Raw genomic sequence first — 18,437 nt, forward strand, 5'->3', positions numbered from 1 at the left:
AGTTTTTGTTTAGTTTCATCCCACAAGTTGGAAACTTACCTGGAAGGGATCTTGCCCTGAGGTCACCACTCCCTTTATTTCATTTCTTAATCCTTGAACACAGAATTTAGCTTCATTCCACATTCTGATATTCTTTTTCTCCTCAAAATTTACTTTTTGTAATTTACCCTGCTCAGCTTGCTCCTTTTCATTATAAATCTTTATTAGAGTTAACACTAATAATCACATGACAGAATCTATATTAGGCTGTTTTGACATTTCTTCTGCCAACAGAGTTAACCCAAAACTTTCCACTTTAGCCTTAGGCAGACTCTTACGACAAGCGCAAAAGGCAGCCACTTTCTTCATCAAAATATCATGGGAATGATCTCTAGGCAGCATACTGAAATTCTTCTCTGAAACCTCTTGAGTGTGCTCCTGACAGTGCAAGAAACCATTGGTACTTCTGTTTCCTAAGCTCCTACTAGGATGGCTCATCAAGAAGTGCTTAAAACATTTCACTGCTTTCATAGCCCAAAGTCCCAAAGTCCAAACCCCCCAAAGAAACACATGGTCAGGCCTCTCCCAGCAGTACCCCAGTCCCTGGTACCAACTTCTTAGTTAGGGTTTCTATTGCTGTGAAGAAACACCAAGGCCATAGTAACTCTAATAAGAAAAGCATTTAATTGGGGTGCTCACTTACAGCTTCAGAGGTTCAGTCCATTATCATCACAATGAGGTGTATGACGACGTGCAGCAGACATTGTGCTGAAGGAGCTGAGAGGTCGACATCTTGTAGACAACTGGAAGTTGACTGATAGTCACCCTGAGGGAAGCTTGAGTGAAAAAGACCTCAAAGCCCACCCCCACAGTGACACACTTCCTCCAGCAAGGTCACACCTCTTAACAGTGCCACTCCCTCTGGAGCCTCTTTCTTTCAAACCACCACAAATGGGCAGATGTAGTTTCTTTGGGGCCTATGTACTTGGAGGCTGCTTGCTTGTTCCTGGCTGCCCAGACCCGAAATAATCACACAGAAATTGTATTATTACAACACTGCTTGGCCTATTATCCAATTAGTTTAGTTTTTCTGCTTAACTCTATTCTCCCCTGTCATAGGCCCAAGCAGCTTCTTTATTCCTTAACCAATAAAAACAATACATATACAGAAGGACTTCCCACATCAGGCCTACACAGTTGGAGGCTGTCTGGGGGCTTAGTTTATTCATTTTCTCATTTATTTGATACTTTCTCATTTGTTGTCTCCCCACACACATTCCCCATAAGGTCTCAAGTAGTCCAGGCTGGCCTGGAACTCTTGATCCTTCAGTCTCTCCCTCATGGATTTGGGGATTACAGTATAACATCACACTCATTTCATGTGCTGCTGTGGATTAACCCTTCACATGCCCCAGTAGACCACAGATTGAGTGGGACAACGTATTACTTTGGTTTTGTTCTTGCTTTTTAAATTTTTGGTTATTTTAATAGAGGTGTGGCTATCTCAAAGTGATTTTAGTTGGCATTTCCTTGGTGCCTAAAGATGCTAATATCTTTCATAGGCTTTTTGCCATAGTATTGCCCCTTTGGTGAATGTCTGTGTTTCTTGCCCATTTTCAGTTTGGTTTTTTTTTTGAGACAGAGTTTCCCTGTGTAACAGTCCTAGATGTCCTGGAACTAGCTCTTGTAGACCAGGCTGGCCTCGAACACACAGAGATTCACCTGCCTCTGCCACCCGAGTGCTGGGATTAAAGGTGTGCGCCACCACCGCCTGGCTTTTTTTTTTTTTACTTGAGAGTTCATGTATTACAATTTTTTGTTTAATAAATATTTGGTATCCAAATGGCAATGAAGCAACAACTAAAAATAAACTTGGCCTAAACCTCAACCCTTATACAAAAATTAACCCCAAAGGATTGTAGATTTAAAATGTAAAGCAGAACTAAGAAAATGGTGAGAAATTAGCAGAATTAAATAAAGGCATCTTTTCCTACTAAGAAAATCTAAAGACATTTTCAGTGACTCTAATGGGATTGGTGCCCGCATGCACATGTGTGTGCACTCCCAGGCAGGTATGTGGAAGCCAGGGGGCAACATTAGGTTTCTTCCTCAATTGCACCACCATCTTAGTTTGTTTTTTTTTATTTGAATATTTTTTCCTTTTTTTGTAATTTTTTTTATTGATATTTATTGAGCTCTAAATTTTTCTCTGCTTCCCTCCCTGCCTTTCCCCTTTCCCCTTCAACCCTCCCCCAAAATCCCCATGTTCCCAATTTACTCAGGAGAGCTTGTCTTTTTATACTTTCTACTTCTCGTGTAGATTATATCTATGTAAGTCTCTCTTAGTGTCCTCATTGTTGTCTAAGTTCTCTGGGATTGTGGATTGTAGGCTGGCTTTCTTTTCTTTATGTTTAAAAACCACCTATGAGTGAGTAAATGTGATAACTGTCTTTCTGTGTCTGGGTGACCTCACTCAAAATAATGTTTTCTAGCTCCATTCATTTGCATGCAAAATCCAAGCTGTCGTTATTTTTTTTCTGCTGTGGTAGTACTCCGTCATGTAAATATACCACATTTTCCTTATCCATTCTTCGATCGAGGGGCATTTAGGTTGTTTCCAGGTTCTGGCTATGACAAACAAAGCTGCTATGAACATAGTTGAGCACATGTCCTTGTGGCATGATTGAGCATCCTTTGGATATATACCCAAAAGTGGTATTACTGGGTCTTGAGGAAGGTTGTTTCCTAATTTTCTGAGAATTCACCATACTGACATCCAAAGGGGTTGTACCAGCTTGCACTCCCACCAGCAATGCAGAAGTAGCATTACTGGGTCTTGAGGAAGGTTGTTTCCTAATTTTCTGAGAAACTGCGATACTGACATCCAAAGGGGTTGTACCAGCTTGCACTCCCACCAGCAATGCAGAAATATTCCCCTTTCCCCACAACCTCCCCAGCATAAGTTGTCATGAGTGTTTTTGATCTTGGCCATTCTTACAGGTGTAAGATGGAAACTCAGAGTTGTTTTGATTTGCATTTCTCTGATGATTAACGATGTTGAGCATTTCCTTAAGTGTCTTTCAGCCATTTTAGATTCCTCTGTTGAGAGTTCTTTGTTTAGGTCTGTACTCCATTATTTTTTTATTGGATTATGTGTTCTTTTGGTGTCCAATTTCTTGAGTTTTTTGTATATTTTGGAGATCAGACCTCTGTCTGATGTGGGGTTAGTGAAGATATTTTTCCATTCTGTAGGCTGTTGTTTTGTCTTGTTGACCATGTCCTTTGCATTTCAGAAGCTTTTCAGTTTCAGGAGGTCCCATTTATTAATTGTTTCTCTCAGTGTCTGTGCTGCTGGGGTTCTATTTAGGAAGTGGTTCCCTGTGCCAATGCATTCAAGTGTACTTCCCACTTTCTCTTCTATAAGGTTCAGTGTGGCTGGCTTTATGTTGAGGTCTTTGATCCATTTGGACTTGAGTTTTGTGCATGGTGATAGATATGGGTTTATTTTTCTTCTCCATGTTGATATCCAGTTATGCCAGCACTATTTGTTAAATATGCTTTCTTTTTTCCATTTGATATTTTTTGCTTCTTTATCAAAGATCAGGTACTTGAAGATGTGTGGATTGATATCCAGGTTTTCTACTCGGTTCCAATGGTCCTCCTGTCTGTTCTTATGCCAATACCATGCTGGTTGTAATTCTAATTTTTATACTTGATATTTGTTCTTATTGTATATAGTTTTATTGGGTTTGAAACTGCTATTTAGACAAAAGGGGGGAGTGCTGGGGAACTCCTTCAGCCAATAGCCTTTGAGATGCTGGACCAGGTTGGGCGTGGCCTTGGGTACTAAAAAATTCACGTGCTCGCTCATGCTCTCTCTCTTGGCTGCTGGGTTTGGTTCCTGCTCCCCGCTTGTCAGAGGACTGTAGATCTGTGAGTTTATTCCTAAATAAAAAACCCTTTATTATACCCCATTCTGAGCTAGTGTGGGATCACTTTATCACGTACGTCTATAAATCTGAGTCCCCTAGAAGAGCAACCAGTGCCCTTAACCACTGAGCCATCACTATGCCTCCTACCATCTTATTTTAAAATGTTTTTAGATTTATTTATTTTACATACATGAGTGTTGTGCCTGTGTATATGTATGTGTACCAAGTGAATGTCTGCAAAAGTAAGGACAGGGCATCAGATCCCCTAAACTGGAGTTATAGACAGTTGTGTGCCACCATGTGAGAACCCGGGTCCTCTTGAAGAGCAAGTGCTCTTAACTGCTGAGCCATCATCTCTTCAATCCCCAACACACACACACACACACACACACACACACACATATATATATATATATATTACAGTATTCTGTCTGCTTGTATGCCTGCAGGTCAGAAGGGGACACCAGACATCATTACAGATGGTTGTGAGCCACCATGTGGTTGCTGGGAATTGAACTCAGGACCTCTGGAAGAGCAGGCAGGCAATGCTCTTAATCACTGAGCCATCTCTCCAGCCCCCACCTTAGTTTTGATACAGGACTTCTTACTGAACCTGGAGCTCACTATTTCAATTAGACTGGCTGGCCAGTGAGCCCCAAGAGCCTGCCTTCTCCCATTCTCCAGAGCTGGAATTACAGATGTGCACTTTTTATACACATCTAGGATCAGACTTCAGGGATTAGTGGTTAAACATACACACACACACACACACACACACACACACACACACACACACAGGCTTTCCAAGACAGGGTTTTACTGTATAGCCCTGGATGTCCTGGAACTTACTTTGTAGACCAGTCTGAGGCATTTTATTATAGCTACATAAAATGGACTAAGGCAGAAGATTGACAGGGGGTAACCTTAAAGACAGATGATGCCCCTGACGACAGTGCTCAGCCAGCATGGGGAGGGGTTGACTGATGAGGAAACAGTCCCGTGTCTTGTCTTCAGGTAGTCTTTATGCTTCTTGAAGTTATCTCTCACAGGCCAAATGCCCGTGAAGAAAGCTCCAGCCGTTGTGGCTGTTTGGAAATCCATACTACAGCGTTCCAATTTCCCTTCTCAAACCGGAAATGAGACAGGAAGGGCAGTCCAGAGACCAAGATGGGAAAGTTCTAGAATTTCCGAACAGGAACTCTTGCAGGCTCATCATGAAGCAGGGCTGTACGTTGTCACCAGAGGGCAGCAGAGGTCAGGGACCAGAAGAAGAGACACTGAGCAAATGCTACTGGGCAGAGACAGACCTCTTGGAGACAGGGCAGACTTACACTAGCCGTTGCTACAAGTTGGTTATTGTTCTGGGCACAAGAAGAAAATATACAAAGCTCAAAAGGAAGAGTTCAGAGTTAAGAGCTAAAATAAGGATGCTATGGAATAAAATTAAGGGGACAGTACTTCCAGCCATGTAGGAAAGACCCAAAGACAGTAGATTTGAGGTCATGATGAACAGAAACAAGGTGACCCTGGGTCCAGCCCTGGCAAGGCACTAGGTATTTGATAGAGAATCAGGAAAGGGAACTTTTTAAATCATTAAGATCAACCTGTGGGCTGGAGAGATGGCTCAGTGGTTAAGAGCACTAACAGTTCTTCCAGAGGGCCTGGGTTCAGTTCCCAGCACCCTCATGGGAGCTCACAACTGCCTGTAACTCTACCTTCATGGGATTTGACATTCTCACACAGACATACATGCAGACAAAACACAAATGCATATAAAGTAGAAATAAATAAATCATTTTTTAAAAATGTCAACCTGTGATTTTTTCCCCACTGATCAGAATTTAAATAGTTCTTTTGAGCAAGCTTTCTTGAACTTCTGCTGGGGCTGGACAAATTGTTTAAATGCTACCCACTGAGGTAAGACCCTATTGCTGGAGACACCACACAGTTTGGCTGCAGAACATAGAGAGATCAGTCTCAAGGCAACAGTAAACTTTCTCCTGTAGGCTGGTTGTCATAGTGACTGAAGGTGCAATTAAATTGCCGAGGAGAAAAGACATCAGTGGTCCTACCCACGGCTGGGCACTACGTGGTTTATTACCAACCTGCCAGGGAAGATATGCCCATTGGTGTAATAGCGGCATGGCTGTTACAGAGTAACTTAACTGATTTCCGATTGGATGTGAGGCCTGTTTCACTGGAGGGAGTTTCATACCTGCTCCTGTAATCCTGGTCAAAGCTGGGGAGGTCAGAGCACTAGGGCAGAATCTGCCATTGCTATTTTGCTACGTGATTATGCTATCAAATTGCCTTCTAAATATTCATGTTTGTATTTGTAGACCTGGACTGCTTTCAGAGAAGCTTTTGTACCAGGACAGCAGACATGGGAGGGATGTTCACAACTGGTCACAGTACTGAGAATAAGAGACTGAGTGTAGCCAGGTGGTAGTGGTGCACACTTTTAGTGCCAGCATTCAGGAGGCAGAGACAGGTGGATCTCTAAGTTCAAGGTCAGCCTGGTCTACAAAGCTGGTGGGGAACCGGTAATGGTTTGTCCTGTCCCTTTAAGAGACAAGCCCCGCCCACTTCTGCCAAGGCAAGGGCATCTTCCTTCCTCTTCCAGCCAGTGCTCAGGAGAGGTGGCTGCTGCTGTGGCTCCTCTCCTCCCCTCTCCTTTCCTCTCCTCTCCTCCTCTTTCCCCCTCTCCCCCTTTCCTTTCCTCCCATAACCCACTGAATAAACTATACTCAAACCCTCTCTCTGAATGGTGTGCCTATCCATCACCCACCGCGGCTCCTCGTGGGACCGGCTTCCCCACCAATGACCCGACCTGCCAAGGTCTCTCACCTGTCACCTCCCATCTGCCTGGGATCCACAGAGGCCTCGGATGGTAGGACCCTCATGGCCCGCACCCCTCGGGGAATTGCACAGCGTTTTATCTAAACTGTAACAGAACCTCCTTCAGGCAATGGCCTTTGAGAGGCTGGACCAGGTTGGGTGTGGCCTTGGGTACCAAAAAGATGCAGGCCCGCCCATGCATCCCCCAACCTGGATGCTGAACTCATTCCTGTTCCCTGTTGTGATCTGTGAGTTCCCCTTTAAATAAAGAACCCCTTTCTATACCATATTCAGAGTTAGCGTGGGATTACTTCATCTTGTGTGGTCCTCTTCATCTGGCACCCACGTGGAAATAAGTCCACACTTACTGGGGCACCCTCTCCTCGCCCCACAGAATTCCCAGTTCGCCAGCCTGGACATGTTTCTCACCTGCAACCTGCCTAGGACTCCAACTTTCTCACCGCAGCCCGTCATTTCTTTCACACCAAGATGCCTGCGGCTTTACATCTGTTGGCTGTGCACATCACGGCTCAAGACGAACAGAAAGCTTTTTTTTTTTTTTCTGATTCTGACCACCACCAAAAAACTCTCTCCGTGTATGGAATCTCTTTAATTGCTCTTAAATTTATCAAACAAAGCAAATTTGTCATTATATAAGCAGGGCAACGCACGTACTGCTCGCATCTTTCTGCCCTCTCACCTACACACGGTTGCAACTGCGACACCTGCTGGTCAATAAAGATGATCACACCTAGAACAATTCACTGAAATTTCCTAAAGGAGGTAAGTAAATTAATAAATTTGAAAGCTGTATGATAACAGACAACGTTACATTAGGAATTTAAGAACCATTTTGCTCACACTATGGATGGTATTCTGCAAGGCTTCTGAGATTTGTCCTTTTTTTCCACAGCACAACCACACTTCACTCTGTCATGACTGCACTAGCTTTGGCACACAGACTGGAAAACCATAGGTTGCCTGGAAGAAGACAGGCAAGAAGATAAGAAGGCACAAACCTGACACCCCATGGAAATCATGTCTGAATTCTGTAGCATGTTAAAGAGCGAATGATCACAAAGACTAACATGCAGCCCTACACAAACCACACCATTAACTAGATTGTTTCATTTTTCCTTAGAGACGGAGAGATGATGGCCTTAGTAATCAGCTCCTAAGAGCATATAAGAACAACTAAATAAGAAATAACATATAAGAACTTGGAAAAAAAAACATATTATTCATCCATGATGAGATGTTTTGGAATGTGATAGTGACCAAGATACGGTTCGTTCACAGGATGTTCATAGTTAGATATTTGCGCGTGATATGAGTGTAAAGTTAGGCAACAAGGAAGAGACGGAACATATTTCTTCAGAAAGTTGTCAAATAAATGTAAAAGAGGGACAGTGGTAAAGGAAATCTTGATTTCTAAGGGGTTACTCTTCCATCTGCTGAGGGGGGGAGGCAGTAAAGGCAATTCTCTTTTGCTCATCAGGACAAGGACCACTGATCACAAAGGGAGGTGAGGAGGGATAGATCGGAAAGGAATCTTTCTTTGTCTTCCCAGTTTAAACACCGAATGGCAAACTGCAGGCTGCGCAGCTAAGGTAGCAGTGCCCGGAAGTCTGACGAAGTGCCTGGTTGGGTCCCTGTTCCCTGTAAAGTGCCATGCCCCTGGCTAGCCTGATTCTTCCAGCTCTAAGGAAAGGAATGCTCAGCCTTCCTCCTTTGCTGTCACCCTGTCCTCGGTAAGAGACCTGTTTCAGCTTTGTACGAGCTGGAGGTTGTGTAATCTGAAGGCTAGAGAGGAAAGAAGTCTCAGCCAAATTTCACAGGAAACATTCATGGATATTTCACGGGAGACTAACACATTGTTTGAGGTTGACTTTGGAAACCGTTTCCTGATTGTGCACCTAGGCCGTGGGTGGAGGCAGCTCCCTCTGACTCTTACCAAACCAGCAATAACCATTTTAGATGCTATGCCTCTTTTGAAGAAAATGGCTTTTCGAGATCATAATGATTGTAAGGGGGTAGGTACAAGCTGAGTCAGAAAGAAGCTAAAAAGAGGGGGTAAAGTGGGGCAGAGAAAGACTTTCTTCCATGCTCCTATAGGACCAGTCATGAGGCAAAATCATGGCATCTTGCTCAGTCTTTCTAAGACGTCCCAAGTGGTTTTTCCAGGCTGCTTGGTCTAACATTCCATATCAACCACCAGGGGCTGAATTTACCTTCCTAGGCGTGGTAACAACTTCTTCTGGCATTCAGGTCTCCTGCAAACTCTATCAGGAGGTACCTCTGTGAGGTTCCTGTTCCCCAACCAGCCATTCTGATTTTGACCACAGTTCTGTTGAGGACCCACTCTGCTTCTCTAAGGGAAGGAAAGGCTGCTGGTGGTGGTAGGAGATGTGGCCACGGGTCAGAGGAGGAGTGCACCCAAGGTGGACCTTCAGGAAGGTGCCCAGACTGCAAGACCTTGGACAAATCCAAGGTCAAGGTGGTTATGAAATAAGAGGGAGAGGCCAAAGAAAGTACACCAATGATAGCCTTTGCAGGAGAGGTTGTGGAGAAATGGGTACACTCATCCATTGCTGGTGGGAATGCAAACTTGTGCAACCACTTTGGAAAGCAGTGTGGCGGTTTCTCAGGAAATTCGGGAGCAACCTACCCCTGGACCCAGCAATACCACTCTTGGGAATATACCCAAGAGATGCCCTATCATACAACAAAAGTATATGCTCAACTATGTTCATAGCATCATTGTTTGTAATAGCCAGAACCTGGAAACAACCTAGATGCCCTTCAATGGAAGAATGGATGAAGAAAGTATGGAATATATACATATTAGAGTACTACTCAGCAGTAAAAAACAATCACTTCTTGAATTTTGCATGCAAATGGACGGAAACAGAAAACCAAAGAAAGTACCTGGAAGAAAGGTTTTCAGACTTTACAAGAGAGGAGAATGGTAAAAATCCATGGGCCAGGGAATTTCACAGGAACCAAAGGCGATTCATGATACAGAAAAGAAAAGTCCCTTGCTTATCTTTCTGATCAGGAAGACAGCCTTTAGAATACCCTGCACCTAAACCATTTCCACACTAATAACACAATCACCAAACTGAATGTTCCCACACTATTAATCTCACGTTTCAATAATTTGTTAGTTCTGTATTTCCTAGGTTGTTTAATTCATTTAGCAATCCACAGGTTAGGCACCACCGCTGAGGTGAAGCAGTCTAAACTGGAATTAACTTTGTTTCCTGTAAACAAGAGTTAGCAGCACAGCGGCACAATAGATTGTCAAGGAAACCAGAGAACTGGGTACAGAAGTCATCAGCCCAACTTGGGCCACCTCTCTGGCCGCCGGGAAGGGACTCTGGCTCAGGAGTCTACCTTCTTGTTAATAAAAATGGAGCAGCAGGTGAGTAAACCATCATCTACCTTCTCCATTTCCAAACTGCTCACGGGGATCAGTAGATGGCCCTCCACTTTCTGGGTGCCCTTCTGGGGTCCCGCGCAGCAAGACGGGCCTTTTGTTAGGGATATTTAGATCTACACAGTTGGTGGCACAGTGAGACTTGGTCATAACAATGGTCCCTCATTTGCTGCATGATCTTGAGGGCCTTGTGCACAGATTCACTGGACCCTATGCAAACAGGTTGGGTCCAGCTTTGCTGCAGAAACTCTCCAGATGCAAAGAATTGGCCACAGGGACTGTGGAGACGGTGTAGTCCTTAAAGTATCAGCCAAGATTTCAGCGCCTAGCTGGTTTGTCCTTTCCGAAAGGCCCACAGAAAATTCTCTGCCTGTGAATAAGGCATCACCACCATCTAAGGTTGCATTTTCGTCTTTTGTCTCCACGATGTTGACTTGAAGTTTCTCCATTGCCTCTTTCATCATGTCAGTCTCCTTCCTGCGGCTGGGCGCCTCGGGGCAGGTGATGAGGGCTGCCAGCCAGGTCCTTCACTAACAGCAGTCGGGCAGGTTCTCGTAGGCCGTTGTCCGGAAGCTGCACCATCTGCAGCCCCAGCTTGCTGCCTAGCATGTCCACACAGAGCTGGTGTTGGCACCCGAAATCTATCTCTTCACCCTGGGAGCGCCTCAGCGTGTGGCGACACAGGGACTTAGGCAGCACCCACACCACTGCGTGGGTGGCCTGGCCGAAGATGACGGGGTGGCTGAGGCTGGTCATGGCTCACATGGAGAGAGGGATTTGGCCTAGCAGCCGGGTCCTCCCAAGGGCAGCAAGCTTTCAGCCTGCACTCGGAGGCTTCTCTTGACAGCCAATAAATGTGCTGCTGTCGGAACCCTGCCTACACCACTGAGCATGCCCAGACCTGGGTTGCTGGCCCAGCACCGGCCAGCCTACTCCTGTGCTCTCAGCATCAGCAGCATCCCTGCCTGGATCAGCCAGTATGGATGAGGAGGCTAGAGATTTCCCAGCTCTGAAGCCCTCCCTGTGCCCAGGTGTCATGATTTTTCTTATGCATCCATTTATTTGATTTTGGGGATTAGATTTGTTTTTCATATTGTATCCTTAAAAAAATGGTTTGATAAAATAGCCAAGAATGAGATACATTTAGAAATGATAGTTTTTACAGACTAGTAGTGAACAGCCCACTGAAAAGGATAACATTAATTTGACAGAAAATTCAATCCATGTCAAATGGTGCTGAGAAATTATCTGAAAGAATTCATACTGTTGAATTTCAATTTGAAAATCAAAATCTGTTTTTAAAAAGTTATGATAGGTTAATGGATAGGGTATCTCTCTAGGAAGGCAATATGCACACCATCCAAATAATGACCAAGGATGAGACGTTATCTTTACTGGACAAATTTCGTATCTTGCAATCATGTGCAGAATAAGAACCAATGAAAGGAACAATAGCAGCAGCAGAGAGAGAGAGAGAGACAATGGATAATAGTAAAAACTTCTGAATTAAATAAGCTTGTATATTTTAAGGATGTGTTGACCTCACAACGGAAACCAGGAGATGCGCTATGTTGGGGAAGGGGTTTCGCTCTTGTTTCCACAGTAGAAGAAAAGCTATGGATACCATCAAAATTAATATTCAATTTGAAAAGGAGAAACCTCCTGAGACAGAGAAATGACAGCTCACCCACAGAGGTGACAATCGAACAGGTGGTAAGAAAACCTCATAAGGGTTGAGGCTGGGTCCTGTTCTTGTCTTTGCAGGATAACATTCTTCAAAAAGTCAAGAGACCCTGGATGTTTAGATGCCTAAAGAGGAAAAGATAACTATCCAGAAAGGATCACCAAGCAAAGAAAAATATGACTTATGTGGACAGGTCATCTTCAGGGTAAAATTTCATTTTCTGTACACACACACACACACACACACACACACACACACACACACCAGTAGAATAATAGACTCACTTAAAATCAAAGCTGGTTTTGGAGCTGGAAAATGGCAGTCCTTCTCTAAATCCAAGTATGTTGTTTAAAAAAAAAACCTCAGAGTTTCTGTCTCATGTCAGGAGCCATCTGGTATGGGACAGAAAGAAGAAAGATTTTAGGAAAAATTTTACTTTTCTCCATACCTATTTTTGTCTATATCACCTCTTCCATTGAATATATGTTTATATGAATAATGTTTAAGTTTTCCACAATGAACAATAGATTTTCCTTCAGTAATCTTTGAAGTTTCCAGGAAGAAGGGGCCCCACAACAACGACTCCACCTGGTTGATATGATGTCATGATACTGATAGCGCTACTATAATACCAGTTTTGGGTACCAGCTGCTCAAGATGATTCCAACTTGGTTAGCTGAAATGATGCACCTTCTTACAATGTTCTGGCCAGAATTCCAAATAAGAACTACAGAAAAACCCTACAGATTACTCAGAGACTATTTGCAAATATTACCGGATAGTAATCTTGGAACTTAATAATCATTTTACTTTCAGAGGATCACATAGAAAGAACATCACCCCATGACAATTGGAAGTAATTCTAGAAGACGACAGCCCTTCTCCCAACAAAGTTTGTCCTCAGGGTTAGGGATCTCAATTAGGGGTTGATTATAAATGGTATATAGGGTTTGGGGTTGGGGTGGAAATTTTGTAGGCTCAGCAATCTCACAAAAAAAGGGGAATTGAATGGGATAATGGTAGATTAGTGTGAGCAAGCTCATACTAAAAATAATAGTGAGTAATAGAGTGAATACTTTTGAGCTATTAGTTATAGTTAATTTACATTGGCATAGATTCTTACATATTGATACAAATTCAAACTATATTTTTTTAATTTTATTTTTTTACTTATTATGTATACAACACTCTGTCTCCATGTATGCGCACACGCCAGAAGAGGGCGCCAGATCTCATTACAGATGGTTGTGAGCCACCATGTGGTTCTGGGAATTGAACTCAGGACCTCTGGAAGAGCAGCCAGTGCTCTTAACCACTGAGCCATCTTTCCAGCCCCCAAACTATATTTTTTTTTATTGACTATGCTCCTATTTCTGCTTACAATATTTGTACAGCTATGGTAAGCTATTTTGTTGAATTGTATGCATGCATGTTTCTACCCTTGCTTAAGACATTTTGTATATTGATACAATTTTAGGATATATTTATCATATTTCATTATACATTTCTACCCCCAATCAAGACACTTATACATTGTTTACATTTTGAGGTCATTGTCTTCATTTGCTGCACAGTTATTTAAAGATTGTTTAATATTCTAACATGAAGTCTTAGTCTTTAAGTTATACAGGTATTTATTATAGGTCAAAAGTCATCCATGTTTGTCATACTTATAGTTAGATTAATCAGGTTCTTTACATGCATAGAGAGTATATTCTGCATAGATAGGTAATCTTCAACCACTTCAAAGAACTGTACTATATGGCATTTAAATAATTTAGGATTCTGTTGACATCAACAGAACCCTAAGTTATTTAAACAATGCACAGTGTCCAGACTGGACAAGCAGAATATAGGAAAAAAGACTGTCAAATCTTGCCAAGACAGGGTAAGATGGTTTTGAAAACTTTCCTGCCTCTGAAAATGGGCTTAGCCAAAATTAGTTGCTCCAACGCTGTAAATGAGACTTCGGGCGATTGCCCATGTAGCCAGCTGTCTCTGTCAATTACTGCACATTTTGGAAGTTGCTTTATTGTACTTCTTGCCTATTCAAGTAATATTATCTCCCATCTCAGGTCTTTGATGGTGTTGAAGACTAGATAGTTGTAGTTACTTTTTTTTTTTTTGGTTTTTTGAGACAGGGTTTCTCTATGGCTTTGGAGCCTGTCCTGGAACTAGCTCTGTAGACCAGGCTGGTCTCGAACTCACAGAGATCCGCCTGCCTCTGCCTCCCGAGTGCTGGGATTAAAGGCGTGTGCCACCATCGCCCAGCTTAGTCAAACCATTTCTAATACAAGACTTAGACTCCTTAGGATAGAAAAATACTATTGAAACATTTAGTATATGTTTCTTGCTTATGGTCTGGTCATGGTCTGGTCATGGTCATGGTCTGGTGCCAGCCTGGACCATAAATTATTTCTCCGGACCAGAGGGGAGGCATGGGATTAAAGACACAACTCATATGACTTTTTCAGGAGGGAGATTTTCAGTGATCCCTCATGAAATCCTGAGTTCACATCCTGAAAATTCCTCTGCATTTATTCTCCAAACAGCCTTTATACCAAAACATAAACTGAGAAGGAAATTCATTAGCATTTTGTTTCCTAGATAACCAGGTAAATGGCTGTGGTCACGTCTATACATCTACCTATGCCTGCTCTGTCATGTCTATCTTTCTGCTCTGTGTGCCAGCTCTGTCATGAAGGCCAAATAAACATCTCTATTCCAGGTGTCTTCCAAATTACAAAGAAGGAGCAGAACAACATTAGCATATCCTGACCCTTTGTTAGAGAGGTGACCACCTCCTGTGTGGCAGGTGCAAACTATGGCCTGGAAGTCTGGCCGCCATTCAGTGTAGAAATATGGGCCTACAAATATTGTTTATGTTGGTTGTAATTCTAATTTTTATACTTGATATCTGTTTTTATTGTATATAGTTTTGTATTGGGTTTAGAACGCTCTTATTTAGACAAAAGGGGGAGGTGATGGGGAACCTCCTTCAGTCAATGGCCTTTGAGAGGCTGGACCAGGTTTGGCATGACCTTGGGTACCAAAAAGATGCTGGCCCTCCTGCGCTCCCCCCCCCTTCTGCTCTCACACCTTGATGCTGGATTCCATTTCTGTTTCCTGTTGTTATCTATGAGTCCCCCCGCCTTAAATAAAGAACCCCTTACTATATCCTATTAGGAGCTTGTGTGGGATTACTTTATTAGTATTCCCCTTCATCTGGTGTGTTCCCCTTCACAAAGCAAGTTCCAGGACAGCCAGGGCTGTACAAAGAAACCCTGTTTTGCACCCCATCCTCCTGAAAAAGAGGTGGAATGCTCAGTCCTAAACAGGATATCTATATTAACGTTCTAATCACTAAAGCTCAGGGAACACAGCAGAAGAGGAGGCATTAAGAGTGTAAGAGCCAAGGGTGAGGAAGTGCAATGGGGTGCTGTCTGTTGAAATCATGATCCTACAGCATCTGCGGTTACCTGCACAAGGCCTACACAAGATCCGCCCAGCTAAGATCCCAGCCTAGATGAAGTAGATGGTTGTCAGCTTCAAGTCTATACTGAAGAACTGCTGACAGTGGACAGTTGCTGAGGGAGGACATTTTTATTTTGTTGTTTTGTTTCATTTTGTCTTTGAGGATGTGGCTACCTGGAGGATTACCCATGATCCCAGGGATGGCCCCACACCCATAAGGATATAGGCAGCACTAACTGGACTTAACTGGTTGTTCTAGTTTGCCTTCTATTGTCGTGATAACATAGGGTGACCAAAAATAACTAGGGGAGGAAAAGGTTTGTTTGAATTACACATTCCAGTCACAGTCCATCATGAAGGGAAGCCAGCAGGAATTCTGGAAGTAGGAACTGAAAGAGAAGCTTATGGAGGAACTTACTAGCTTGACTTGTTTTCTTATACAACCCAGGCCCGCCTTCCCAGGGGTAGCACTGCCCACATCAATCATAAATCAAGAAAATGCCACCACAGACATGCCCTCAGGCCAATCTGATGGAGCCATTTTCTCGGTTGATGTCCTCCCTTCCCAGATGACCTTGGCTTGTGTCAAGCTGACAAAAAACTAACCAGCCCATGGATTATTAAAAATAGGTCATGAAACTCAGAGGGAGCATACTGGGGGCATATGGGAAAAGTTGGACGGGGGGATGGAGATTAGATATGATCAGACTTGGGTGTATACATACATGAAATTCTCAGAAATAAAGAAAAAAAATCAAAATCCTCCCAGTGGTATGTTAAGGTAGACTGTGAGAGAGATCCCTTCGGAATGCTGGCAAAAACCAGAGATGCTGTCTCAAGAGATCAGTAAATGAAGAAATGAAGTAAGTCTGTAGATCAGTAAATGAAGAAGTCTGAAGAAATCAGACTAAATATGAGGGCAAGTGAGATGATCAGACAGGTAAGGGACTTGTCATAAATCCCAGTGACCTGAATTCAATCCCTGGGACCCGTAACAGGCCTCCAGAGTTTAGCACAATTTACTCCATGGTGGAAGTGCCATTCAGACCATAAAACCCAGCATGTAGACAGCAGCGAGTAGACCAGGCTGGCCTCAAACTCAGAGACCCGCCTGCCTCTGCCTCTGCCTCTACCGGGGTTGAAGGTGTGAGCCACAATACCTGACCTGCCAGTCAGCTTTGCATTATCTCATTTCCCAGCACTGTATACAACCTGCCCAGAGTAATAACATCCTCCTTCCCAATCATGATGGAGTCCAATCACTACCCACACACACCAACAGGTCTTTGTTGGTTTCTTCTCAATGTTTTTATTTTTCAAAATATACAATTTATTTACATTTTTATTTCACAACTGCAGTTTTGTATATTTATCTCAAAATCTCTAGGTAGCTTCACCGTAAACAGTACAAATCATAGGACCAGTCACACTGCTTCTCTTTAGTCTTTGCACCCATTGGGTTTTTGACAAGTTTCAAGTAGTAATGGCTTGTGGGTAAGAAAGGAACAAAGAGGAAGGCAAGATGATTTTTTTCTTTACATAAGCTCAACACACAGGATTAGAAAGGGCCATCTGACCAGCTACTTCATTTGGAGTCAGATTAAGAATATTTATGTAATTTATAAATAAGACTTTAGGAGCGGGGAGGGCTCTGGTTACAAAGAGGAATGGTCTCAGGGCGGGGAAGGCAATAAGGCACCACGTGAAAGCCCCTTCTTGGCTTCAGGAGGCACTGCTGGGAGGGTCCTGAGTTGGGGCAGGCATCCACCTGTGTAGGTGGAAGCCAAGAATGGCCAAGGCTGGGTTGGGGCTCTCACCAATGCAGAGACCTCTCCAGCCTCTTTTGGGGGGCAGTTTTGTGGTTTGGGGGCATAGGAGAGATGGAGAAAGCAGCTGTTGATTCCCAAAGACAAGGGGCTCCTATCCGCCTCACAATGGATGCCAGCCACCCTCAGCCTTTTTGCCCAGGTAGATAAGTGCCGATTACTTCCACTGAGGCAGCTGGTAGTAGAGCTGGTATCTGGGGTTGGCAAGGCCCAGAATGGCTGTCCTGGGGTCTGGGAGTGGCCCGTGGGAGGCATCGTGCTGTCCTTTCTTGGGATAGCCCTTCATTCACTTCTGAACCACCAAACTCTCTCAAGAGAGGGCAGGAGAGTAAGATGTGGCCACAGGCCTACATGCCATGCTTCTGCTGTGACACTGGTCCTCTGCTGCATAGGGAAGCTCCCAGGGAGCCCAGGGTTTTAAGGCACAGGTGGGGTCAGTTTCCTTCATGCCCCTTGGGGCCATTGTCTGGACCCTGAGTCAGTACTGAGGGCTGAAACTTAGGTAGGAATGCCATTGGGGCATTCTAATTCTCTGAGAATGAGCCAGTCCCCAAGGGCCACTTGACTATCAAGAGGATGCTATCCTCACACAGCAAGCCAAAAGGGAAGTCCTGCCTTAAGGTCTCCACCAAGCTCCAGGGCTAGACACAGCCCATCCTGCCTGGCCAAGCTGATCTCGGTAGGGTCTGGATGGAGGCGGGGGTAGGACAGGGTGTAGGGGCCAGGGCTAGACTAAGGGCAGAGTAGAGGGTCTGGCGGTTGTCACTGCATCTTCGGGTGGGATTCCTCTGGTATGAGGGTGTGGAAAAAGTAATCCCACAATTTAGTACTGATGCCAAACCCTGCAGAGGGAGACAAATGGGGCAGAAGATAAGGTGTTGACAGAAGAGCAGAAAGAAATTTACTTGTAGAACTAGGGAAAATTTCAGTATCTGTCCCCGCCAGCCTTCCCAAGGGCCAAACACCTGTGTCTCTAGTGTTCCCCAAGACACAGTTGGTATAACCCCAGATTCCTTATGTGTCCTGAGCTCCTGGGTGGGCCTGGTCCTGCCTGTGTCCCCCCACATTGCTCTCCTTCAGTTTCTCCCTCTTCCTTGCAAGGTCAAGTTCATTCCTGCCTCGGGGTGTTGTTCCTGGAAGTGCCACTTCCTAGATATCAGAGCGACTTTCTTTTTCATTTGGGTCTCAGCTCTAGTGACATCTGCAGTGACCTGTTCCTTGAATTTCTTTATCTAGGGCTTTATATGCCAGCATGGTAGTCACAA

The 18,437-nt window shown here is 44.0% G+C and overlaps 1 protein-coding gene and 1 pseudogene across 1 annotated transcript in view; both read right to left on the bottom strand.

Annotated features, from left to right (window-relative positions):
• Positions 1 to 10,133: 10,133 nt before the first annotated feature.
• Positions 10,134 to 10,944, bottom strand: LOC121446735 (annotated as a pseudogene).
• A 5,695-nt stretch (positions 10,945 to 16,639) lies between these two features.
• Positions 16,640 to 18,437, bottom strand: part of Fa2h (fatty acid 2-hydroxylase) — a 54,749-nt gene continuing 52,951 nt past the window's right edge. Inside the window, exon 7 of the mRNA XM_041650126.1 lies at positions 16,640 to 18,014. Coding sequence (XP_041506060.1) covers positions 17,935 to 18,014 — 80 coding nt within the window. The 3' untranslated portion in view covers positions 16,640 to 17,934. The remainder of the gene's footprint in view (positions 18,015 to 18,437) is intronic.

The sequence above is a fragment of the Microtus oregoni genome, unplaced genomic scaffold (assembly GCF_018167655.1).
Source record: "Microtus oregoni isolate MIOR12 unplaced genomic scaffold, Mior012 000004F_ref0000308, whole genome shotgun sequence".
In the NCBI taxonomy this organism is placed as follows: Eukaryota; Metazoa; Chordata; class Mammalia; order Rodentia; family Cricetidae; genus Microtus; species Microtus oregoni.